The following is a 25,739-nucleotide window of genomic DNA, read 5'->3' on the forward strand; positions in this document are numbered from 1 at the left end:
TACTTACTCACCAACTCCATTTATAATTAATAAAGACAAGTCAGGCTTCATGAAAGATTAAATTTGTACATACTTTTATTGCAGCACATGCAATCCAAGTCTCAAAAGTAATTTAAACACTTGAACAGAGACTAGTAATAATATAAGGAGAGGAAAGGGGAAACCAGTGTGTCTTAAGTCACAGGAAATCAGATCACTGCAGTTCTTTTAAAACCAGCTGGCAGCACTCGCCGACCTTGGCTGGGTCGGTGACCGAGGTGTACTTGGCGATCTGTGACATGACCCCCAGTGACTTGGCCAGGTCCTGGGCTGTCTGGTCAGAGGCCACTGTGGTCCCCAGGGCCACCAGGAGCCTGAACACTGCCTCCTTGTCCTGCACCGACTCCAGTGCAGCGCTGGCCACCGACAGACACTGGGCCTTGGCCTCCAGGTCGGGCTGGCCGTGGAGTGAACCAGCGTAGTTGAGAACGAGAGTCGCGAGGGCGATGTGAATGTTCTTGTTGCAAACAGAGCAGAGGTCAGCGGCGTGGGACAGGACTGCCTCCCGTTGGGCCAATAGGAGGGACCGGCCTCGCCAGCCACTGAAGCAGTTGCACAGTATCCGCAGCGCCAGCATCTGATTGGCTGGCCGACCCTGAGGCTTCATCAGGCTCAGCAGGTGGTTGCAGAGCGCCACGCCATCATCCGCGTCGCCGCCGCATAGGCTGTCGTTGACCTGCGGGTGGCGCACCGCCAGCCGCAGGATGTCCAGGACGGGGAAGACGATGTCTGCAGGACAGGAGAGAACAGGTGATCACAGCTCAATGAAAATGGTACATTACCATATGTTCAATTATTGTAATGTGCAACGGTTTCACATACTTGAAAAGGCCGATGGGGCCTTTTATTCTTAAAACAATGAAACTGAAGTAAAACAAAATGCTTATCAGGACTTCAGAGGGTAAAGTGCAAGAGTGGGCAATAAGTGCTGGGGGCTTGCAGTCCACTAACACACCTGACCATATTTGCTTGACTATCTATACTGAACAAAAATATAAATGCAACATGCAACAATTATAAAAGATTTTATTGAGTTACAGTTCAAATAAGGAAATCAGTCAATTGAAATGAATTCAATAGGCTCTAATCTACGGACTTCACATGACTGGGCAAGGGCGCTGCATGGTCAATGCTGCATATGCAACAATGAAGACAACGATGCTGTTTTCACTTTGCTTCTTAATATAAATCCACTGGCGTTCTATAATTAAACTATTAGTTTGCTTCTTTTTTTAACCCTTTTTCTTCCCAAGTTTGTGGTATCCAATTGGTAGTTACAGTCTTGTCTCATCGCTGCAACTCCCGTACGGACTCGGGAGAGGCGAAGGTCGAGAGCCGTGCGTCCTCCGAAACACAACCCAACTAAGCCGCACTGCTTCTTGACACAATGCCCACTTAACCCAGAAGCCAGCCGCACCAATGTGTCGGAGGAAACGCTGTACACCTGGCGACCGTGTCATGGTGCACTGCACCCGGCCCGCCATAGGAGTCGCTAGTGCGCGATGGGACAAGGACATCCCTGCCAGCCAAACCCTCCCCTAACCCGGACGAAGCTGGGCCAATTGTGCGCTATCCCATGGGTCTCCCGGTCGCGGCTAGCTGCGACAGAGCCTGTAGCTATACAGTCTGATAATACAAATGATGGTCTAGACCTACATCTGCATGTTTTTTGTGCAACAGTATCTTCTAAATCAAATATGCAAAGCAAGAATATGTTAACTGCATGAAGTTCTAAGATGTACCCAAAGATTGTAGGGCCCCATAGGAAACAGTTGTCAACACTTTGGTTCCTACCCTGTCACAATAACTACAGTTTAAACTGGGATTCATCCATGAAGAGCACACTTCTCCAGCATGCCAGTGAAGGTAAGCATTTGCCCACTGAAGCCGAACTACAGTCAGGTCAAGACCTTGGTGAGGACGACGAGCACGCAGATGAGCTTCCCTGAGGCGGTTTCTGACAGTTTGTGCAGAATTTCTTTGGTTGTGCAAACCCACAGTTTCATCAGCTTTCCTGGTGGCTGGTCTCAGATGATCCCGCAGGTGAAGAAGACGGATCTGGAGGTCCTGGGCTGGTGTGGTCTGCGGTTGGACATACTGCCAAATTCTCTAAAACAACATTGGAGTTGGCTTATGGTAGAGAAATTAACATTAAATTCTCTGGCAACAGCTCTGGTGGACATTCCTGAAGTCAGTATGCCAATTGCACACTCCCTCAAAACTTGAGACATCTGTGGCATAGTGTTGTGACAAAACTGCACATTTAAGTGGACTTTTATTGTCCCCAGCACAAGGTGCACCTGTGTAATGATCGTGCTGTTAAATCAGCTTCTTGATATGCCACACCTGTCAGGTGGATGGATTATCTTGGCAAAGGAGAAATGCTCACTAACAGGGATTGCAAACAAATCTATGCACAAAATTAGAGAGAAATAATATTTTTGTGCGTGTGGAAAATTTCTGGGATCTTTTATTTCAGCTCATGAAACATGGCACCAACACTTTACATGTTGCGTTTATATTTTTGTTCACTATAAATCAGTTTGCTAGTGACTGGAAGCAAAAGCCTGCACACATTGCGGCTCGCCAGGATCAGAATTGCCCACCTCTGCACTAGTCTAGTGGGATAAACCCAAATCCTGCCCAAGATGTGTGTTAGTCTACCTTCTGGCCAGTGGGAGGTCTTCCAGAGCAGGCTGATCTGCTCTGTGGTGGGCTGCTCTGAGGCGCAGGGGTTACAGACAGACACCAGCAGTTTCTCCAGGCTCTCCAGGACCTCCTCAGACAGCCTATATTCCCCAGGGGCTCCACCATTCAGCTCCTTCAGCTTGGCTGATGAAAGGGCAAAGTTATTATAAAGAGATGCCATTGAGAATGAAACAGACACTTTATAATACCCAGTATGTATTTACTGTAGTAAGATTACCATATAGCTATCCACATTATTTCAGTTCAGCCACAGTGCTGGTTGATCAGTTTTGTACGCTGAATAAATAGACAGACTATTACGGTTCGTAAAATATCAAAAAATCATGTTCTGTTCAGTGCTTACCCATTATCTGTGTTGCGTTAGCCTGCTCGAAGGTCACACTGTCTGTTTTTGGGAAGTAGATGTTTGTGGAGGTCTGCCTCGAGGCAGCCGAGGAGTAGGCACCCTCACCTGGGAAGACAAGAGGGGGGTAGAAGTGTTAGCCCTACCCCTCAACCAAACAAAAGATTATCTGCTTTAGCAGTGATATTGGGTTTTGTCTTTTAAGTGTAATTTTTGGGGGGAAAAACACATTTGAGTGTTAATGTGACCTCTGATTAAACCCTTGACATTGAAGGAGTTGCTATAGTGACAAACCTGTGAAGGGGTCTGCCACTCCCACCGGAGCCCCTGTAGGAGTCCCCGATCCTGGGATGTACCGCCCAGTGCCTGGGGAAAACACCATATTAAACGTATTAGAACAGCATGTCCTCATCAAACTGAAATGTACAAGAAAATTACATTTGTGTTTATTTACCTGTGAAGGGGTCAGCCCCAAAGCCTGCTCTGTTGTCAGCAGCTCCAGGAATGTATCGGCCTGAGCCTAATGGTGAACATGATAAAAGCAGGGTGAAAATACAGTTAGTGTGCTATTCTAAACGCAATTTGAATTTCCATGACCTGTCTATTTCAAATGTTACGGTAACTTTGAGCACCTTGTCTTAGAAAAGGGAACGATCATCCTATAGAGTGAAAATGGCCAGTCGGCCCTACCAGTGAATGGGTTGATACTACTGGGCTGGGCCGGTGTGTGTTAAGAATGTACGCGGTGTGTGTTAAGAATCTAAAAAGGTAATGAAGATGGCTCAGTGGCCCTACCAGTGAACGGGTCAGCAGCGCTGGGCGCGGCGGCTCCCAAGGTGTGTCCTTTGGTGTTTTCGATGATGAAGTTGGCCACCTGGTCCAGGAACATGGGGCTGAGCTCGTTCTTCTGCAGGAAGTTGTGGGCTGTCAGCCAGGGGTCGTCCGTCACGTTGTAGGGCAGCTTCATGGACGGGCCACCCTCGTTGATGTCGATGGTGAAGACAAAGTCGTACTCCTGGAAAATCATTCAAAAGATGGCTTGGACCTGTGTTGAGAGATTCACTGTGTGACAGCTCGCTTCAGTTAAGTGTAGATGAAATCCCTTGTGAATAATGTGCCTCGTGTCTGTACTTTGGACATTGATTGTATTTTAGTACAGCGTACAATAATTTTCCTCTGAGGAAAATGTTCTATTGTTATCACCATTCACCCAACGTTGGGGTGCACATCACCTTCCCCTCATAGTTGACTTTCTTGGAGGTCTGCTGGTTGGACCCTCCCACCACATCTCCAATCTTCATCCAGCGGCTGTCGGCCACGCTCCACTGGTACGCCTCCACGTTCTGGCCCTCTTTGATAAGCCGTGTCTGGCCGTCCCGGTTCCCTGGGAGACAGACAAACAGACATCTTAATGTGTAATCATATTGTATGCACTACAACACAACAAGGATGTTATCTGGATTACTCCACTTTCACGTGCATCTGTGGTTTTTAGTTGTGCAGGTTTTACTAAAGCTTGACGATTGGTCAAATAAGTTGATCATTCATGTAAGATGTCAGTGACCAGTGACTGTAGATGCAAAAAACAATAATAGCCAAACAGTGATTCTGTGCATGTAATGTCTTTATAGTTTATATTCATTGAATATATACAGTCAGGTCCAAAGTTATTGGCACCCTCAATAAAGAAAAGCAAAATATACTATAAATTAAATACAAATACTGAGCTACTGTATATTGTATGCTTTTTTGGGGGGTGAAAATTACATTTTATACTCATTCAATTGCTCAGAGAAAGAGATTTACATTTTTCTCAAAAAGACAGGGGTCAAATTATTGGCACCCCTGTATTCAATACATCACCTTGCGAGGATAACGATAATGAGATTGGAGAACAGATTGGCAAGGATCTTACACCATTCCTCCATACATAATCTTTCCAGATCCTTGAAATCCTTCATCTGCACTTATAAACTGCCACATGTTTAACCACAGGTTTTCAAATGGGGTTCAAGTCAGGAGACTGAGATTGCCATTGCAAAATGTTGATATTGTGGTCAATTAACCATTTCTTTGTGGATTTTGTTGCGTGCTTGGTGTTATTGTCTTGCTGGAAGATCCACTTGCGGCCCAGTTTCAGCCTCCTGGCAGAGGCAACCAGGTTTTTGTCAAAACTCTCCTGGTACTGGGTAAAGTTCATTATGATGTTGACCTTAACAAGGGCCCCAGGACCAGTGGAAGCAAAATAACACCATACCTTCAAAGATCCACCACCATATGTCACAGTAGGAATGGGGTTCTTTTCTGCTTATGCATCTTTCTTTCGACACAAAACCCACCACTGGTGTGTGTGTGGCCAAAGAGCTGTATGTCATCTGATCATAGCACCGGTTCCAATCCAAGTGCCAATGCCGTTTCGCAAACTCCAAGCGTTTACATTTGTTTGATGACATGAAAATAGAGCTCTTTGGCCACGCACACCTCACAAGGTGAGGTATTGAAAACAGGTGTGACAATCTTTGAGAGATTTTTTTCCCTTGTTAAAGAAAATGTCTTTCTCTTAGCAATGGTATTAGTATAAAATAAAAATGTATACAGAAAATATTCATACCCCTTGACTTATTCCACATTTTGTTGTTACAGATGGAATTCAAAATTGATTAAATTATATGTTTTTCTCTCACCCAAAACAAAATCAAATTTATTGGTCACATAAACGTGTTTAGCAGATGTTATTGCAGGTGTAGTGAAATGCTTGTGTTTCTAGCTCCGACAGTGCAGTAATATCAAACAAGTAATATCTAACAGTTTCGCAACATATACCCAAAATACACAGAAATCTAAGTAAGGAATGGATTAAGAATATATATATATATATATATATATATATATATATATATATATATATATATATATATATATATATATATATACACACACACACACATACGTCAGAGCGGCATTGGACTAAGATACAGTGGCATAGTATAGAATACAGTAAATACATATGAGATGGGTGATACAATATTTACACAAAATTAAAGTGACTAAGATACTGTAGAATAGTATAGAGTACAGTTTATCCATATGAGGTGTTTAATGCAAGAAACGGAGAAATTATTAAAGTGGCTAGTGTTTCATTTCCTTAAAGTGACCAGTGATTCCTAATCTATGTCTTATAGTCAGCAGCCTCTGATGTGCTGGAGATGGCTGTTTAACAGTCAGTGGTGTAGTATAGAATACAATATACACAAATGAAATGGGTGATGCAATATGTAAACACAATTTAAGTGACTAAGATGCCGTAGAATAGTGCGGAGTGCAGTTTATACATAAGAGATGAGTAATGCTAGATACGGAAATATTATTAAAGTGGCTAGTGATCCATTTCTAAAAGTGGCCAGTGATTCCTAATCTATGTCTTTAGGCAGCCGCCTCTGATGTGTTAGTGATGGCTGTTTAGCAGTCTGATGGCCTTGAGATTGAAAAACAGCTTCTGTCTCTCGGTCCCAGCTTTGATGCACCTGTACTGACATCGCCTTCTGGATGGTAGCAGGGTGAACAGGCAGTGGCTCGGGTGGTTGATGTCCTTGATCTTTTTGGCCTTTCTATGGCATCGGGTGCTGTAGGTCTCCAGGAGGGCAGGAAGTTTGCCACCGGTAATACGTTGGGCAGACCGCACCCCCCTCTGGAGAGCTTTGCGGTTGTGGGCGGTGCAGTTGCCTTACCAGGCGGTGAGACAGCCTGACAGGATGCTCTCAATTGTGCATCTGTAAAAGTTTGTGAGGGTTTTAGGTGTTCAGCCAAATTTCATTAGCCTCCTGAGGTTGAAGTGGTTCTGTTGCGCCTTCACCACACTGTCTGTGTGGGTGGACCACTTCAGTTTGTCAGTGATGTGTACGCAGAGGAACTTGAAGCTTTCCACCTTCTCCACTGGTGTCCCATCAATGTGGATAGGGGGGGGGGGGGGGTGCTCCCTCTGCTGTTTCCTGAAGTCCACGATCATCTCCTTAGTTTTGTTGACGTTGAGTGAGTTTATTTTCCAGGCACCACACTCTCAGAGCCCTCACCTCTTCACTGTAGGCTGTCTCATCATTGTTGGTAATCAAGCCTACTACTGTTGTGTCGTCTGCAAACTTGATGATTGAGTTGGAGGTGGGCGTGGCCACAGTCATGGGTGAACAGGGAGTACAGGATGGGGCTGAGCACCCACCCTTGTGGGGCCCCAGTGTTAAGGATCAGGGAAGAGGTGTTTCCTACCTTCGCCACCTGGGGGCGTCCCGTCAGGAAGTCCAGGACCCAGTTGCACAGGGCGGGGTTCAGACCCAGGGCCCCGAGCTTGATGAGCTTGGAGGGAACTATACATTTACATTTACATTTTAGTCATTTAGCAGACACTCTTATCCAGAGCGACTTACAGTAGTGAATACATACATTTCATAAAAAAAAAAAAAAAAAGTACTTACATTTTTAATTTTTTTTAAATATGAGGTGATTTGAGTCATGCTTCTTCAGTAGTGGAATAAAGACAATTAGCACTTGAATGTTGTAAAGAAATACTGGAGTGATGTGGGATTGTTAATAAAATGTATTATAGACCAATTTATTATACTGCGTCCATGTGTATAGGCTGCAAGTACATTGAAATGAAGCTGTTTTCAAGTCATTGAAAAAACGACCAGAAAATACATCTTTTCAACTTTCACTTTCAACAACAACCGAACATATATTGGAAGTCGGGCATAGTCTTATTTTCAACGTCTTTTCAATAACATTTTGCTAAATGAGAATAGTGCAATGTCAAAACACAGTTTTAACGTGTCCAAATCAATAACCAATATGTAGAAACAGTTTGTGATAAACTATAGTGTTGAATGCTGAGCTATAGTCAATGAACAGCATTCTTACATAGGTATGCCTCTTGTAAAGATGGGACAGGGCAGTGTGGTGGGGGCGATTGCATCGTCTGTTGATCTATTGGGGGCAGTAAGCAAATTGAAGTGGGTCTAGGGTGGCAGGTAAGGTGGAGGTGATATGATCCTTGACTAGTCTCTCAAAGCACTTCCTGATGACAGAGGTGAGTGCTATGGGGCGATAGTCATTTAGTTCAATTTCCTTTGCTTTCTCAGGTACAGGGACAACGGTGGCCATCTTGAAGCATGTGGGGACAACAGACTGGGATAGGGAGAGATTGAATATATCGGTAAACACACCAACCAGCTGGTCTGCGCATGCTCTGAGGACGCGGCTAGGGATACCATCTGGGCCGGCAGCCTTGCGAAGGTTAACACGCTTAAATGTCTTACTCCGGCTCCGGAGAAGGAGAGCCCACAGTCCTTGATAGCGGGCCGCATCAGTGGCACTATTATCCTCAAAGCAAGCGAAGAAGGTGTTCAGCCTGTCCGGAAGCAAGACGTCGGTGTCCGCGACGTGGCTGGCTGTCCTTTTATAATCCATGATTGTCTGTAGACCCTGCCACATCCGTCTCGTGTCTGAGTCGTTGAACTGGGACTCAACTTTGTCCCAATACCGACGTTTAGCCTGCTTGATTGCTTAGCGGAGGGAATAACTACACTGTAGTTTTGTGCAAAGGCTCCCATACATCCACAGTTTCTGGTTGGGGTAGTTTTAATAGTCACAGTGGGTACAACATCTCCTATGCACTTCCTGATAAACTCATTCACCGTATTGGTATGTGTGTCAATATTATTTCATCCCCATTCTACACACAATACCCCAAAATATGGTTTTAGAAATGTTTGCAAATTAAATGCATAAAATAAATTTACACCACTGAGTTAATACTTTGTAGAAGCATCTTTGGCAGCAGTTACAGCTGTGAGTCTTTCTGGGTAAGTCTTTAAGAGCTTTCCACACCTGGATTGTGCAACATTTGCCCATTATCCTTTTAAAAATGCTTCAAGCTCTTTCAAATTGGTTGTTGATCATTGCTAGACAACCATTTTTCGGTCTTGCCATAGATTTTCAAGTAGATTTCAGTCAAGACTAACTCGGCCACTCAGGAATATTCACTGTCTTCTTGGTAAGCAACTCCAGTGTAGATTTGGCCTTGTGTTTTTGCCTGTGCTTAGCTCCATTCCATTTCTTTTTTTATCCTGAAAAACTCCCCAGTCCTTAATGATGACAAGCATACACACAACATGATGCAGCCACCACTATGCTTGAAAATATGGAGAGTGGTACTCAGTAATGTGTTTGGGGCAAATCAAATATAACACAACACTTTGTATTCAGGACAAAAATTGAATTGCTTTGGCAAATTTTTCACAGTGTTACTTTAGTGCCTTGATGCATGTTTTGGAATATTTATTTTTGTACAGGGTTCCTTTTCACTACCAATTAGGTTAGTATTGCGGATTAACTACAACGTTGTTCCATCCTCAGTTTTCTCCTATCACAGCCATTAAACCCTGTAACTGTTTTAAAGTCACCATTGGCCTCATGGTGAAATCCCTGAGTGGTTTCCTTCCTCTTCGGCAACTGAGTTAGGAAGAACGCTTGTATCTTTGTTACGACTGGGTGTATTGATACACCATCCAAAGTGTCATTAATGACTTCACCATGATCAAAGGGATATTCAATGTATTTTTTTTATTAATACCCATCTACCAATAGGATCCCTTCTTTGCGAGGCACTGGAAAACCTCCCTGGTCTTTGTCAAGGAATCTGTGTTTCAAATTGACTGAAGGACCTTAGATGTATGTGTGGATACAGAGATGAGGTAGTCCTTGAACAATCATGTTAAACACTATTATTGCACACAAAGTGAGTCCATGCACATTTTTACTCCTGGACTTATTTAGGCAAAAAAATGTATTCAGGCTGTAACACCACAAAATGTGGAAAAGGTCAAATGGTGTGAATACTTTCTGAAGGCACTGTAGCTATTTGTATTATTTAACTCAGTCTTTTTGCTCAACTTTATCAACAGTGCCAATAATTTTGGACCTGACTGTAAATATTAATACATACAGTCATGGCCAAAAGTTGAGAATGACACAAATATTAATTTTCACAAAGTCTGCTGCCTCAGTTTGTATGATGGCAATTTGCATATACTCCAGAATGTTATGAAGAGTGATCAGATGAATTGCAAAGTCCCTCTTTGCCATGCAAATGAACTGAATCCCCCAAACACATTTCCACTGCATTTCAGCCCTGCCACAAAAGAACCAGCTGACATCATGTCAGTGATTCTCTCGTTAACACAGGTGTGAGTGTTGATGAGGACAAGGCTGGAGATCACTCTGTCATGCTGATTGAGTTTGAATAACAGACTGGAAGCTTCAAAAGGAGGGTGGTGCTTGGAATAATTGTTCTTCCTCTGTCAACCATGGTTACCTGCAAGGAAACACGTGCCGTCATCATTGCTTTGCACAAAAAGGGCTTCACAGGCAAGGATATTGCTGACAGTAAGATTGCACCTAAATCAACCATTTATCGGATCATCAAGAACTTCAAGGAGAGCGGTTCAATTGTTGTGAAGAAGGCTTCAGGGCGCTCAATAAAGTCTAGCAAGCGCCAGGACCGTCTCCTAAAGTTGATTCAGCTGCGGGATCGGGGCACCACCAGTACAGAGCTGGCTCAGGAATGGCAGCAGGCAGGTGTGAGTGCATCTGCACGCACAGTGAGGCGAAGACTTTGAGGATGGCCTGGTGTCAAGAAGGGCAGCAAAGAAGCCACTTCTCTCCAGGAAAAACATCAGGGACAGACTGATATTCTGCAAAAGGTACAGGGATTGGACTGCTGAGGACTGGGGTAAAGTTATTTTCTCTGATGAATCCCCTTTCCGATTGTTTGGGGCATCAACAAAAAATGCTTGTCGGGAGAAGAGAAGGTGAGCGCTACCATCAGTCCTGTGTCATGCCAACAGTAAAGCGTCCTAAGACCAGTCATGTGTGGGGTTGCTTCTCAGCCAAGGGAGTGGGCTCACTCACGATTTTGCCTAAGAACACAGCCATGAATAAAGAATGGTACCAACACATTCTCCGAGAGCAACTTCTCCCAATCATCCAGGAACAGTTTGGTGATGAACAATACCTTTCCCAGCATGATGGAGCACCTTGCCATAAGGCAAAAGTGATAACTAAGTGGCTCGGGGAACAAAACATCCATATTTTGGGTTCATGGCCAGGAAACTCCCCAAGCATTAATCCCATTGAGAACTTGTGGTCAATCCTCAAGAGGCGGGTGGACAAACAAAACCCCATAAATCCTGACAAACTCCAAGCATTGATTATGCAAGAATGGGCTGACATCAGTCAGGATGTGGCCCGGAAGTTAATTGACAGCATGCCAGGGCGGATTGCAGAGGTCTTGGGAAAAAAAAGGGTCAACACTGCAAATATTGACTCCTTGCATCAACTTCATGTAATTGTCAATAAAAGCCTTTGACACTTATGAAATACTTGTAATTATACTTCAGTATTCCATAGTAACATCTGACAAAAATATCTAAAGACACTGAAGCAGCAAACTTTGTGAAAATAAATATTTGTGTCATTCTCAAAACTTCTGGCCGCGACTGTACATTGAGCTCCAAAAGTATTGGGACAGTGACACATTTGTTTTTTGTTTTGGCTTGGTACTCCAGCACTTTGGATTTGGCACAAATATCATAAACCCCCCCCCCCCCCCCCAAAAATGCTAACCTCCCCTGTTACTGTAATGGTGAGAGGTTAGCATGTCTTGGGGGTATGATCTAAAATGCTAACCTGCCCTGTTATTGTAATGGTGAGAGGTTAGCATGTCTTGGGGGTATGATCTAAAATGCTAACCTCCCCTGTTATTGTAATGGTGAGAGGTTAGCATGTCTTGGGGGTATGATCTAAAATGCTAACCTCCCCTGTTACTGTAATGGTGAGAGGTTAGCATGTCTTGGGGGTATGATCTAAAATGCTAACCTGCCCTGTTATTGTAATGGTGAGAGGTTAGCATGTCTTGGGGGTTTGATCTTTGTGCATCTGTAACTTTCTCACTCATCATTATTCACAATTCATTAAGGACTATCCATAATCATGGTAGCATCCACATTAATGTATTAGTGTTTAAAAAAATATTATATCCTTATTCACAATAACAGTGACTCCAAAATGACAATACATTATTTACCATTCATTTCACAAAATAATCTGAAACACAACCAAAACAAACAGCTAATGCATCCAACAAGTTTGTAGAGTCGCAAGCTTGATGTAATCATTGCATGTTAGGAATATGGGACCAAATATTAAACTTTGAACTACTTTAATACACAGGTGAATTTGTCCCAATACATTTGGTCCCCTAAAATGGGAGGACTATGTACAAAACGTGCTGTAATTTCTAAACAGTTAACCCGATGTGGATGAAATTAAAGCTGACAGTCTGCACTTTAACCTCATTGTCATTGTATCAATTCAATGTACAGAGCCAAAACAACAACACATGTGTCACTGTCCCAATACCTTTGGAGCTCACTGTATATAGTGGAATGGAATAACATAATAGAACATGCAGATACAAATTCATTTACCAGGCTCCTCGAGGTGCTCCCTTCCTGGAAGATCCTCCATCTTGATGTCCCCCAGGTCCCCTGTCTTGGGGTCGATGGTGGTCTTGGAGAGCTCGTCCTCGAAGGCCTGGAGGTCCTGGGGGCTGGCCATACGATCTTCCACCTCAGTGAACACTCTGATGAGGCCGTCACTGTAAGGCAAATAACACGACCGGTGACACAAAAGCAAGGTCATATCAGAAATATCGCTCTCACCTCACTTCCAACTATGTTTACCCTGTGTGTGAAGCTATAAGGAGGTAGGGGGCATCATGATATTGTATGAGCATACACCAAAGAGAAGATTATTGTATTTGGTTTATAATTTTGGTGGAGTAGCAGTATAGATGCCAATATGCCACAAAATAAATAGACAGTGGGGTTTACCTGGCGCCCACAGCTATATCCCCGTTAGGCAGGATGCAACAGCACCACACGGACTGGGCTGGGAGACGTATGGTCTGTTGGCAGTCGCCCTGCTTCCATATCCTCAAGGTCCGGTCCTCTCCTGTGCTTACGAAACCTGAGAAGGGAGGGGAGCACCAACCAATTGTCTAGAAAAATGTCTGACGGAAACGTCAACACAGTAAATGTGCAGAGATAATATTTTGTGTGCAGGAGTTATCTTTTTGACTATGAATCACACAAAAGAGACAAGCGGCCAATAACAATACAAAAGGTTCTGTTAACCATTTACAAATTATACACCAAACTACATTTAAGTAGGAGCAGATCAGCCTATAGATTACAATACATCAGGACGGATAACTATAACTATGAATCACCAACAGATTGTCACACTTTCCTAGGGCATAGTGGTTCCACAAACAAGTCACTAGTAGATTCTCAGGGTTCAGTCGTCCATACTGTACCTTGTCCATTGGGGAAAACGGCCAGGCTGTAGATGTAGTTGGTATGGCTGTAGTACACTTGCACACATTCTCCAGTCACCAGCCATCTCCTGATAGTGGCGTCGTTGCTACAGGAGAAGAATTCCAGGTCGCTGATCACCGCTAGCCCCCTGACACAGTCCTCGTGACCTGGGACAGACAAGGACATTTAGTGATGTCTGGCCCCAGAACTGACACAATATTTATAGGGGGCAACGTGGGTAGTGGGTGTGTGATGAAAAATGTTATGTTTGTGCTTTTCTAATAACACATTTCTGTGTTCATGCAAATGCCTGACTGAACATGCCTGGGAGGAACCCTCACTAGCAGTATGTGCAATTTGGCAGTACGCCCAGAGCATCGTTTTGAAAACGGAAAGGGATATCTCAGTTTGAAGGTCTCAGCTTGGAGAGAAGAAGCCTTGCGAGGTATTGGTCGGTCACATGCATGAACCAAACGTTAATGATGAATAATGAATAAGATAAATCATGCAAATATAACTTGTGTGTGTAAGCAGAATATGAGATATCTAACAGAGGTTGCTTCGGACCGGTACTTTATGTATCTAAGTTTGACTGCGACCTCCATCTTGCTGTTAATAAAGAATTATTCATTTAAGATTGACATCGAGTGTCCCTGTGTAGAATTTCCACGATAGGTGCATTAATCTCTCACCTGTAAACGTCTTCTCACAACGTCCAGCCTTCCACAGCTTGATGGTCTTGTCAGCTGATCCAGACAGCATGAGGCCTTGTTCAGGCAATATGACCACCGCCCACACTGCTGCTGTGTGTCCCTACAATACAAAGAGCACAACTTGCCATCGTCACTCACCTGGGTTGTGTTCAGCAGGGAGAAAACTATTTCAGATTTATCCAATTAGAACACAGATTTTCATTTTATGTTGCAAAACATTTTACTACTGAACATGACCCAGATCAAAAATACTATAGACAAATCTCAGACACTTTACCTGTAAGGTCATCATGCACTTCTCATTGAGCCAGACTTTTGCTGTGGTGTCCCAAGAGCCACTCAGTAGTGTTCCAAACTTCCCAGAGGACAGTGCACACACTGTGGACATACGTAACATGGACAGTTTCAACTTATAAACAACGAAAGAGTCATCAGACCAAGTTGGCATTTTAAGTAGCCAAGTTGAGTTAGTTGTTCCAGAATGATGCATTACATTTACATTTCAGTCATTTAGCAGACGCTCTTATCCAGAGCACTTACAGGAGAAATTAGGATGAAGTGCCTTGCTCAAGGCATAGAGACAGATTTTTTCACCTAGTTGGCTCATTACTGGCCACACGCTCTTACCTGCTAGGCTACTTGCATCAACAGTATATCAACTATACCTGTGTTTTTGTGTCCCTTGAGTGTGAACAACGGTTGTGGTTGGTCCAGTGTGAAAACACAGATGTTGTGGTCGTTTCCACCTGTGGCTATGAGTCCCCGAGGATACGTGTCGCTGGGAGCGATTATGCATACACAGGATACAAAGTTCTCATGGCCTGTCATACAATGCATTTCTGTAAAACCCCTGTCTGGGCTGTAGAGAGAATAGCGACACATTACATATGCTATTTAAAGTTAAACTTGATTACATTGAAAACACAGCTTTATATAAAAGCTTACTGTTAGCTATGAAACTACTTGCCATATGGCCTAGAGAAACCTTGTGCGCAAAGATTGTCATTCAAAGTTTAGAAAGCTTGTGTCACGTTTGTGTCCCGTACAGTTTGTGTGGCAATGTTATTAATGGGGGGGGGGGGGGGGGGGGGGGGGGGGGGGGGGGGGGGATATCAGAAGTGAAACCAAACGTCCAGACCATAGTGTGGTTAGGTTGCATATTTCAGTTGAGTGAATGACAACGCTAATTATGTTAGCTAGCTAGTATGTTTTAGTAGAGACTTGTAGGTTTCGCCTTGAAATTATGGTTATGGTAAATTGAGGGGAATCGATATATGTGTGGCTACGGGCTGCTAAATGATTCTTTACAACATTAAAATGGTAAGACAAACATAGTCATTTGAGCTAAGCTAACTAGCGGTACCTTGAGTTTGGTACCCAGACTCTTCCGGTTCGGTCTCTGGAAACAGACATAAAGGCTCCGTCAGGGAAAATAGCAGCTGCAAGACCTCTAACATCCATTTCATGGCCAGGTATGGAGCAGCTTAGTTTATATGAGTTAGGTGATGCCATTGTATCACCAATATCACAATGTTGTAATCGTAACTTCTAAGCAGAGAACTGGCACCCCTTGTCAAGAAGAAATCGGCCGGTTAAGTAAGGCGGAAGTAGTAAGGAAAATGAACCTTGACCTCAGATCGCATGCTGGGACAATTACATTTCTTTTTTGCAATTATATATATATTTTAGATAAATCATACAAATAACACTACCAGAATAATATTTTATTTGGCTTACAAAAAAATACATTATACAAAAAAAGTTCGAACGCACGTCCAGTAGGTGGCAGCAGGACAAATCTTTCTGACAGCAAATCATAACACAGTCACAGAATATTTCATTTGCGGCATCTCCACGGAAGTACCCAGTAAGAACTGAACCGGTGGACTCATTGGAAAAGACAGTACTAATAAGTGGGTATCCCTCTGAATTTTAGGAATACATATTCCCAGCTTGAAGTGTAGGTGGAGTAACGTGATAGCTAGCCACATTTTGATCTGTTACTGCTAGCTAGCTATCTACAAAGACCAAGCCCGCTAGCTAGCTACCTGTCAGAAAAGCTCGCCAGCAATCAATATATTTTTTATGGGTCTACTGTCTACCTTGTATGCTTGACATGGTCTACTTTCAGAAAATATGTAGCTAGCTAGTAAAGTGTCAGTATGTTAAGGTACAATCAGAATGTATTACATTTGTGTGTGTGTGTGTGTGTGTGTGTGTCATAATGTGACTTATGGGTGGGGGGTGCACACTAACATGTCATCATTGGTTCATGATGTACACAGGCATCCAATAAGAATCAGAAGAGTATGAGAAAGTGAGATAACGTTGACTATGAGTTCAATTTTTATTGAGTAAGACCTTCACAGGTGCAACCTAACCTATTGATTAACACTGATCATAAACTGCCAATGGGCATATCTTTTTCTCCAGGGAAGGTTATGACACTTCGTCTCTCTGTGTCCCCAAGTCACAGGAACCATGAAGCTTCGGCTGCACTTTGTGGTGGACCCCATGGGCTGGTTCTGCATCAGTGTGGTGTTGGCCATCTGGCTCTACAACTCCTTCTTCATCCCCAAGTTGGTGCTGCTGCCACATTTCTATGAGGGTCATATCCACTGGGCCTTGGTTGTCAGTGAGTATCAATCCCACAGACCTGGAGTTATTTCTGACTAATCAAAGACTTTTACTGCTGTAGTCATCCTGTTCCTCTCCTCCTAGGTTACTACTTAGCATCAGCCTTCTGTATGGCAGCACTTTTTAGAGCTTCTACAGCCGACCCTGGCAGACTCCCAACCGACCCCCACATCCCTCACTCAGGTAATGTGGCATTCTACAGCCTCTCCCTCTGTGTCATGAATACAGATAGAAGATCCGCTGATATAAGGTTTTTTATATGACAAAAGTATATCATTTGACATGGTCAGTCATGACATGGAGACCTTTTTTGCTACTTTGTTTCAGAGCGAGAGCAGTGGGAAATGTGTAGCAAGTGCAACATGATGAGACCAAAAAGGTCCCACCACTGCAGTCGTTGTGGCCATTGTGTACGTAGAATGGACCACCACTGTCCATGGTAAGGCTTCAGACACTTCTATCACTCCCCTAGGAGATTCAGCTATACAGGGCAGCTCTTTGTGGGGGGGGGGGATTTTGAATTTTGTGTAGCATTCAAAGAGCTGATGGTGATATTGTCTTTCCTCGAACTGGCCAAGAGAGGGGGCCGCCTGTACAGTATTTACACCCCACACTGCACCTCTTCTCTAGCAGCACCCCCGGGATTGCCATTTGCCACATTGCTAAAAGCAATAGACAGTTAATTGAACGGTTTATGCCTAAACAATTTTTTATCCTCTTAGGAAAATCTGCTTGATATTTGACTAGCTTGTAACTAGGCCTATGAGCAGTCCTGTAAAAAGTATCGTTTCTCCATCTTGTCTCCTGGCAGGATCAATAATTGTGTAGGGGAGGACAACCACTGGCTCTTCTTGCAGCTCTGTTTTTACACACAGGTCCTCAGTTTGTTCACCCTGGCTCTGGACTTCTGCCAGTACTATTACTTCCAGCCCTTAACCACATTGGACCAGGTAAAGTCAAGAATGAAAAGTGAGGCCTTATCAACACTGAACTAGCATTAATTCAAGGAATTCATCACCGGACAGAACCCTACATGGTTTGAATCATGACTTGGTTCTATTTGGTAAAAGCGATCACAAGGAAGCATTTCGTCAAAGTTTTTGATCAAGATTTGACTATTTCCTTGGAAAGTATGGTATCAAGCTCTCACAGGTACCTGTCTGTTAGACGCATAAAAAGCACTCTCCCGTCTATGTTTTGATGATTCATATTTGAATGGAGATGGTATGCTGAATGTGTGAAAAGAGGACGGGAGTATGTGCATGGTGCTGTGAAGTTGACTTTGGCCTCTTCTGGTTGTTCTCTCATAGGAGGCATTTACAGCACGTCACGAGCTCGCCCTGATACGAGTGTCTGCGATCATGGGTCTGGTGATGTTCGGAGGCATGAGCAGCCTTTTCTATACTCAGCTGGCTGGCATCCTGACAGTGAGTCAAATCTCTCTACTGTCTCTCATTACAGATTGTGGTTAGAAAATTGTGGTCAGGTAAATATCGAAGTTGTTGTTATACTGTGCATTCAGAAAGTGTTCAGACCCCTTCCCTTTTTCCACATTTTGTTACGTAACAGCCTTATTCTAAAATTGATGAAATATTTTTTTCCCCCATCATCAATCTACACACAATATCCCATAATGACAAAACAAAAACAGGTTTTTAGCCATTTTTGCAAATGCATATTAAAAAAAAAACTGAACTATCACATTTACATTAGTATTCAGACCCTTTACTCAGTACTTTGTTGAAGCACCTTTGGCAGCAATTACAGCCAAGAGTCTTCTTGGGTATGATGCTACAAGCTTGGCACACCTGTATTTGGGGAGTTTCTCCCATTCTTCTCTGCAGATCTCTCCAGCTCTGTCAGGTTGGATGGGGAGTGTCACTGCACAGCTATTTTCAGGTCTCTCCAGAGTTGTTCGATTGGGTTCAAGTCCGGGCTCTAACTGGGCCACTCAAGGACATTCAGAGACTTGTCCCGAAGGCACTTCTGCATTGTCTTGGCTGTGTTGTCTTGGGTCGTTTTCCTGTTGGAAGGGGAACCTTCGCCCCAGTCTGAGGTCCTGAGCTCTCTGGAGCAGGTTTTCATCAAGGATCTCTCTGTACTTTGCTCCATTCATCTTTCCCTCAGTATTGACTAGTCTCCCAGTCCCTGCTGCTGAAAAGCATCCCCACAGCATGATGCTGCCACCACCATGCTTCACCGTAGGGATAATAATGGCCAGGTGATGAGCAGGGCCTGATTTCTTCCTGACGTGACGCTTGACATTCAGGCCAAAGAGCTCTCTTGGTTTCATCAGACCAGAAAATCTTGTTTCTCATGGTCTGAGAGTCCTTTAGGTGCCTTTTGGCAAACTTCAAGCGGGCTGTCATGTGCCTTTTACTGAGGAGTGGCTTCCGTCTGGCTACTCTACCATAAGGGCCTGATTGGTGGAGTGCTGCAGAGATGGTTGTCCTTCTGGAAGTTTCTCCCATCTCCACAGAGGAACTCTGGAGCTCTGTCAGTGACCATCGGGTTCTTGGTCATCTCCCTGACCAAGGCCCTTGTCCCCCGATTGCTCAGTTTGGCTGGGCGGCCAGCTCTAAGACGAGTCTTGGTGGTTCCAAACTTCTTACATATAAGAATGATGGAGGCCACGGTGTTCTTGGGGACCTTCAATGCTGCAGAAATGTTTTGGTACCCTTCCCCAGATCTGTGCCTTGACACAATCCTGTCTCGGAGCTCTACGGACAATTCCTTCGACCTCATTGCTTGGTTTTTGCTCTGACATGCACTGTCAACTGTGGGACCTTTATATAGACAGGTGTGTGTCTTTCCAAATCATGTCCAATCAATTGAATTTACCACAGGTGGACTCCAATCAAGTTGTAGAAACATCAAGGATGATCAGTGGAAACAGGATGGACCTGAGCTCAATTTCGAGTCTCATAGCAAAGGGTCTGAATACTTATGTAAATAAGGTATTTCTGTTGTTATTTTATAACTTTGAAAACATTTCTAAAAACCTGTTTTCACTTTGTCATTATGGGATATTGTGTGTACATTGATGAGGGGGGAAAAAACGATTTAAGAAATGTTAGAATAAGGCTGTAACATAACAAAATGTGGAAAAAGTGAAGGGGTCTGAATACTTTCCAGAATGCACTGTATGTCAAAGTAGCATGTTATGCACTGTTTACTGATGTATGCCATTCGGCCTCAGTTCTGTTCCCTGGGTATGTGACTAGTGTATCCACACTCAGACCAGATTTTTACCTATTGCTCTCGAAGTAGTTGGAATATTAGGATGTGTTTGTAAACTTTACCATGTCCTTGGCTGTCATGACCTAGATGAGCCCTCACCTTTAACCTCTGTGAGTGGATTGACAGGATGTAATGAACCAACACCAAGGTGCAATAGACTTAAAAGCTTAAATGTGAGCCCAGCTGAGTAAAACCATCTGGACTGCTAATCCATTATTGTCCCTGTAGGTAAACATGGGTCCTTCTCGCAGCTCAGGAAGGCCTATTTAGTCCAATACTCACTCGTCTTGTTGTTGCACAGACCTGTGAACAGGCTTAGTAAAAGATTTGCTGATTGGCCAAATCCCTACACCTCCAAGTCTCAATGTATGGACGTACGCCACCAGAAGCTATTGGCTATTTTAATACAACAAAACATATGGTAAGGAGGAAGGGCAATGGCAGGATGTTGGTCAGTTGATTGTTATTAACCGAGAAAACAACCTAACAGGAATAAGATGATAACAATATGTAACAAATGTACAGTGTTGTTAGGGTTTGGCCGGGGTAGACCGTCATTGTAAATAAGAATTTGTTCCTAATTGACTTGCCTAAGTTAAATAAAGGTAAAAAAATTATTTAAATCTAATTTGCATTTGGTGTGTTTTCTGTTTGGTGAATCGCTTTGTGTGTAAGGCCTCCACTTGAAGAGGTTTACCTGGCTAAGTAGTACACATCCTATTAATTAATGCAAATAAATGTTCCAGGGCAGTCTGTGATCATGCAAACTACTCAAATATGTTAACTGTTTAAACTATTTCCCTCTTGTGTGACCCCCTAACAGGACACCACCACCATTGAGAAAATGGCTAACTTCTCAAATAAAATGTAAGTACCATGGGTTTGCTCCTTTGTGCTGCCTTTGATACAAGGGACAAGAAAATCCTTTTAGTACTTGCAGACTTTGTTGAGCTCTGTGGACAGCCTCTTCAGTTTCATGTTTTAGTTATCTGAATGGAAACAATTTGTCCAGCCTGCTAGTTGACAAATCATCTCAGTACCATTTCGTTGAATTTGGTGTTCCACAAGAGTTAGTTTTGGGACCTCTGTTTTTCTCTTTAGGGACCATTCGGACTTGCATGCTTGTGCACATTATTTTTCCTTTCTCTTTCACAGAGGCGGGGCTGGTGGTGGGTCAAAGGAATCCTGGCAGCGGACTCTGGCTGAGGTGTTTGGCACTACCTGGAAAGTTCTGTGGTTCATCCCGTTGAGGAGCAGGCAACCGCTGACCTTTCCCCACCACTTCCGCACTCACGTGTAGATAAGTGAAGGAGCTCTGTCCCACTTCGAACCAGACGATAGGCTGCCATCTCTGACAGAGAATACACTGTGCACACTTTCAGCACCCCCCGCCTGCCTTCACCTCCCTGTTTTGTGCCATCTAAGCTCGGTGGTAGTCTTGGTTGGTCAGTGGATACACACAGTCTTTTTGTCTTTCTCTATAGGACGTAGGATTGACAGTGCCTGAACTGGATCACAAACCTCTGCAAGAGTCGAGTACATGTTACCAAGTGCAACCTAGTCCCCTTTCTAATCATTACTAGGGGCTCCATTGTGCTCTATTGTCCCATTGCAGAAACCACTTTAAAGGGAAATTGCTTTTGAGAGAAACTCAAAAGGAAATCACTAAGAACCTCAAGTTGATTATAGGGCCATGTAGACCTTCAAACGACACTAAATATTAACCCTAACTCTGTACCCAATACACAGCCTGATTTTTCTATAATTTGTGCCATGACACTTTTAGTCAGTCTCCCAAATGGTTTGGATACACGCTTTTTACAGAAGGCTATATAAGTAATTATTTTGGGAAGAAGTTGGCTATCAAGTGGTGGGCAAGTTGGTTTATGGGTTGCTATATTGTAGAGCAGTACCATGATTTAACTGCATTCCATAATTATATGGTTCAAGGGTTCCTTTGCTTTACTGATTACACTCATATTTATTTTTAAAGATTTTTTAAAGATGCTCCTACCACTATTAACACCTTAATATTAACTACATAGTAACCAACCATTACCGCTGTGAATGGAAAATAAGTAATGTCTTGTGTTCCACTTTCATTACTATCAATTAGACAACATTTCCACAGAAGTGCTGAACCTTCACAGATATCCATGATTAAAAACATCTCACAATGCTAGAAAGTCATCTGTTATAAAACACTATGTTTGCTTGAGACTTTTTCAAACCTCCACACTGCCTATTGCCAAATTATTTAACCTTACCAATGAAGATGATTTGAAAAATGTCCCAATGGGGAGTCACAGTGAAAGAAGTGGATTGTATCAACATTTATTTCAAGCTATACCAAATACTTGTATTTATATGTATCTGCTGTTGTACACTTGGCTGTAACATTGTGCATATGCACTGATATATTACCTCTATATTATTTGTACACATTCCACATTCTTTCAGTATACATATGCTGTAGAAATCTTTGAAGAATTACTCCTTTTTTAAGTTTATTGATTTTTATTTCAATGTTCTCATCACTTTTTGAGTTGATCATTTTTAATGAATTTAATGTATGATAATAATATTGAGTCTCCTGTTCCTAATGTAAGACCTAGTGGAGTCTCAGAACACTGTCCATGTAAGTGAGTAGGCACTGGTTGATGTTGATTTGTTATGTTGAATGTGGGGACAGCTGCTGTAAATTGTCTGTCATATTTCTAGTTTCTCCTTTTTCTGTACCTTGATTGGTCATAAATGGTAGTGGATGCTGGGATCTTTTTTTGTATTAACAATAGGGTCTTTAATTTGAATTTCCTGGTTGACATTGTATTATGTTTTCTACTCTTTACTTCCTTCATCATAGGATGCATCATATATGGGGAATGTTAATGTTACAATAATGAAAATACATGTTTTTCGTTTAGACTTGAAATATTTGTCAATGGCACATCACCAATAGGAGTGCCACCAACTGTCTTAAACCATAGATGTATGTACAACAATATTTTTTAACACTACATCAACTGTAAGTCTATAAAGGACCTTGGTGAGGAGCTATATCCTCATTATATCAACTGGTGTCCCACAGGGCTTGATGCTAGGTCCCTTGCTGTTCTTATGTGTGTCTTCTACACTCCCCAACCCTCCCCTTCTTAAACGTTATCTCCCTCCTAACTTGATCACTCGTGATGGATGCTCCATTGTCTTATGACACTATATAATGTAATGTACCACTTTCTCTGTAATCATTCAACTTCATGCTACTGAAATCTGCACTTTATTACATCCCATGATATTAGAATGTAGCACTTTTTTATTTTAGTAAGGAATTTGCCATTAACCTTTTCCATAGCCATTAACATAGATCTACTTACAAGTCTTTTTTATTTGGTTGTTTGGCTAAACCCTTATTATAATTAACTTTTAATAAGTGGCTCTAGATAAGTGTCTATGCTAAATTACAAATGTACTAGGAAGGAGAGTCCACATATACAGATGTAGGATCTTAATTTGAGCCAGTTTGCTACAGCACGAACGATTATCCTGCAACAACAGGACGTGAATTATTATGTGGATTGTAATTAATTGACGTTTTTGTTGAATTGATACATTTTTCATGAGGAAAAATCAGATCTGAAATGTCAAAGTGGAAATTACAAACTTCAGAAGCCTTTCTAAACCTCAAATACGCTTTCCTCCATTGCAGGAAAGTTCTCCTGCAACTGGGCAATCAAATTAATATCCTACATCTATTGAGTCTTGTAGTTGCGGCATACGTCTTATTTATTTTTTTTATCTAATGTTATTGACACATGATTCATGCATGTTCAGGTTATATTACTTGTTGTTTACATATTTATTTTTTACATATAAGAACACCAATATTTTACAGTTAGAGATTTCAGCTTGAAGTACCAATGTTGTGCTGACTCATGCATTTGGCTAAATGATTCTCGTTAGGCCTTTTTGCTGCAACAACTTTTCTTTCTCAATGTAATTAAGAAGAATGCATATATACAGTAGATCATTAATGTGTTGTGCATATATCATACATATATTCCTGACTGTTGTGTAATGAATTGGGCTCCAACCTGACATCAAGACCGACTTGAGGATGCATTAGAATGTATAGAGGCTTGAAGCTTAAGAATCTTTTGTCCTCAAGAGATTGCAATAAGATGGAATTTAATTTCATTGAGTTCAATTGAAATGTATCTCCATAACTTAAATATAATGTAGACGTCCGTATACTCAACATAATATATATATTTAAAGGGAACGTCTCTTAAGATGTTGGTATGCCTCACATACATTGCCTCGCATACACATGCATTTCAAATAGCCACCTACATTTTACATTACCTACAAAGCATTACTGTTTTTTATTGTACCCATAATACCTATATTCTGAAAATTCTAACATTTAGTTAACTTACAGATCGATTAAGGTATGGCATAAGGAATGGAACATCAATTTTTGCCTAATATTGTCCATTTGAGAATCAATTTCAGGGAAAAATTTAGATTTAAAAAAGGTTTTTAACTGATGGAATTAAAGGAATTTGTTAATGACTTGAAATTCAGTTTGAGCTTTTAAAAAATTGTTCAGTTGAAATCTGTTTTGGGAAGACCGAATTTAAAGTTAATGTGATACATGTTGGTTATTTTCTGTGTCTCAGGTTATAATTATATTCATTTTCTTTGACAATTAAGAAAAAAACCATTGTTTTAATCATGGGAATATAAATGCTGCCAATACACATGATTATTTACTAAATAAATGCTGTAACTAAGTTCTTAAATGTGTTTTATTGTTATTTCTTGCTCATTTCTGTTCATCAGAGGTGGCCCACCCCCTCCTACTGGAGAGCTACTGGGTGTGCAGGCTTTTGCACCAACCCTGCTAAAACACATTTGGTACATGAATCAACTACTCTTCAGGACCTTTATTAGCTCGGTCAAGTGTTAGAGTAGGGTTTGAGCAAAGTCCTGCACCCCAAAAACGTTAAGGAGGATACAATTAACAGACCCTTCATCTTGGTCAGGCACTGTTTTTACACAATGTGTCTAAAGTCAAAACCCAACAAAGTATGTAGTTATGAATATTCACTGTTTGAATTCAGTAAAACAATATGTGGGTCATCTTTGTCAATTGTCCCTAACCCCAGGTCTTAACTCAATGAAGCGTTAATAATGTGTGCATGAACCCAGAATTTAATTTATGTTACCATTGTTGTCTTCCAGACAACCTAAACTGGCAACAAGTATGGAGTGCGTTCCTCCTATGAGTGATGAGCCTTTTGGATGCTCCAAGCAAAGCTGACATACAGATGTAGTATCTTAATTTGACCAGTATCGTTTAAACTAAATAATCCGGCAGCAACAGGATTGGAACATTTAGTCCATAATGTTGCTTGATCAGCGGTTAGGCTATTAGCTGGAGGCTACATGGAAAGTACAATACTGTTAAGATAACCATGTGTTAGTACGGGTTTTCAGTGAATTTATGAACATCATAAAGCTAATCTGCATTTCCTGCGATGTAGGAAAAACCTCAACAACAAAAGAGAGATCAAATTAAGATCGTACACATGTAGAGGTGTCTTTACATTTACAAAGTAAAAATGCTTC

General features: G+C 42.2%; 2 protein-coding genes across 4 annotated transcripts; one reads left to right on the forward strand and one right to left on the reverse strand.

The window, feature by feature from the left end:
• Nucleotides 1-50: 50 nt before the first annotated feature.
• plap (Phospholipase A-2-activating protein) lies at nucleotides 51-15,827 on the reverse strand. 2 transcript variants are annotated; one of them, NM_001140443.1, is made up of 14 exons: nucleotides 15,595-15,814; nucleotides 14,897-15,090; nucleotides 14,509-14,609; nucleotides 14,211-14,331; nucleotides 13,518-13,685; nucleotides 13,033-13,168; nucleotides 12,628-12,797; nucleotides 4,324-4,475; nucleotides 3,887-4,106; nucleotides 3,546-3,611; nucleotides 3,386-3,457; nucleotides 3,092-3,199; nucleotides 2,704-2,871; nucleotides 51-768 (listed from the first exon to the last, which is right to left on the reverse strand). In NM_001140443.1, exons 1-14 carry the CDS (start codon nucleotides 15,741-15,743, stop codon nucleotides 194-196), a joined length of 2,400 nt encoding a protein of 799 aa, NP_001133915.1. In that variant the 5' UTR covers nucleotides 15,744-15,814; the 3' UTR covers nucleotides 51-193. The 2 variants fall into 2 exon arrangements, with proteins under 2 accessions (NP_001133915.1, XP_014010967.3); XM_014155492.3 differs by having other exon boundaries at nucleotides 53-768; nucleotides 14,897-15,009; nucleotides 15,595-15,827.
• Nucleotides 15,828-15,955: 128 nt separating this feature from the next.
• Nucleotides 15,956-24,910, forward strand: LOC106577585 (palmitoyltransferase ZDHHC21). 2 transcript variants are annotated; one of them, XM_014155756.3, is made up of 8 exons: nucleotides 15,956-16,144; nucleotides 16,702-16,866; nucleotides 16,953-17,051; nucleotides 17,196-17,307; nucleotides 17,680-17,818; nucleotides 18,179-18,295; nucleotides 20,932-20,975; nucleotides 21,264-24,910. In XM_014155756.3, the coding sequence occupies exons 2-8, from the start codon at nucleotides 16,713-16,715 to the stop codon at nucleotides 21,406-21,408; spliced, it is 810 nt and encodes a 269-aa protein (XP_014011231.1). In that variant the 5' UTR covers nucleotides 15,956-16,144; nucleotides 16,702-16,712; the 3' UTR covers nucleotides 21,409-24,910. The 2 variants fall into 2 exon arrangements, with proteins under 2 accessions (XP_014011231.1, XP_014011232.1); XM_014155757.3 differs by having other exon boundaries at nucleotides 16,002-16,144; nucleotides 16,665-16,866.
• The last annotated feature ends 829 nt before the right edge of the window (nucleotides 24,911-25,739 follow it).

Source organism: Salmo salar, chromosome 18, assembly GCF_965601325.2.
Source record: "Salmo salar chromosome 18, fSalSal1, whole genome shotgun sequence".
NCBI classification, from domain to species: domain Eukaryota; kingdom Metazoa; phylum Chordata; class Actinopteri; order Salmoniformes; family Salmonidae; genus Salmo; species Salmo salar.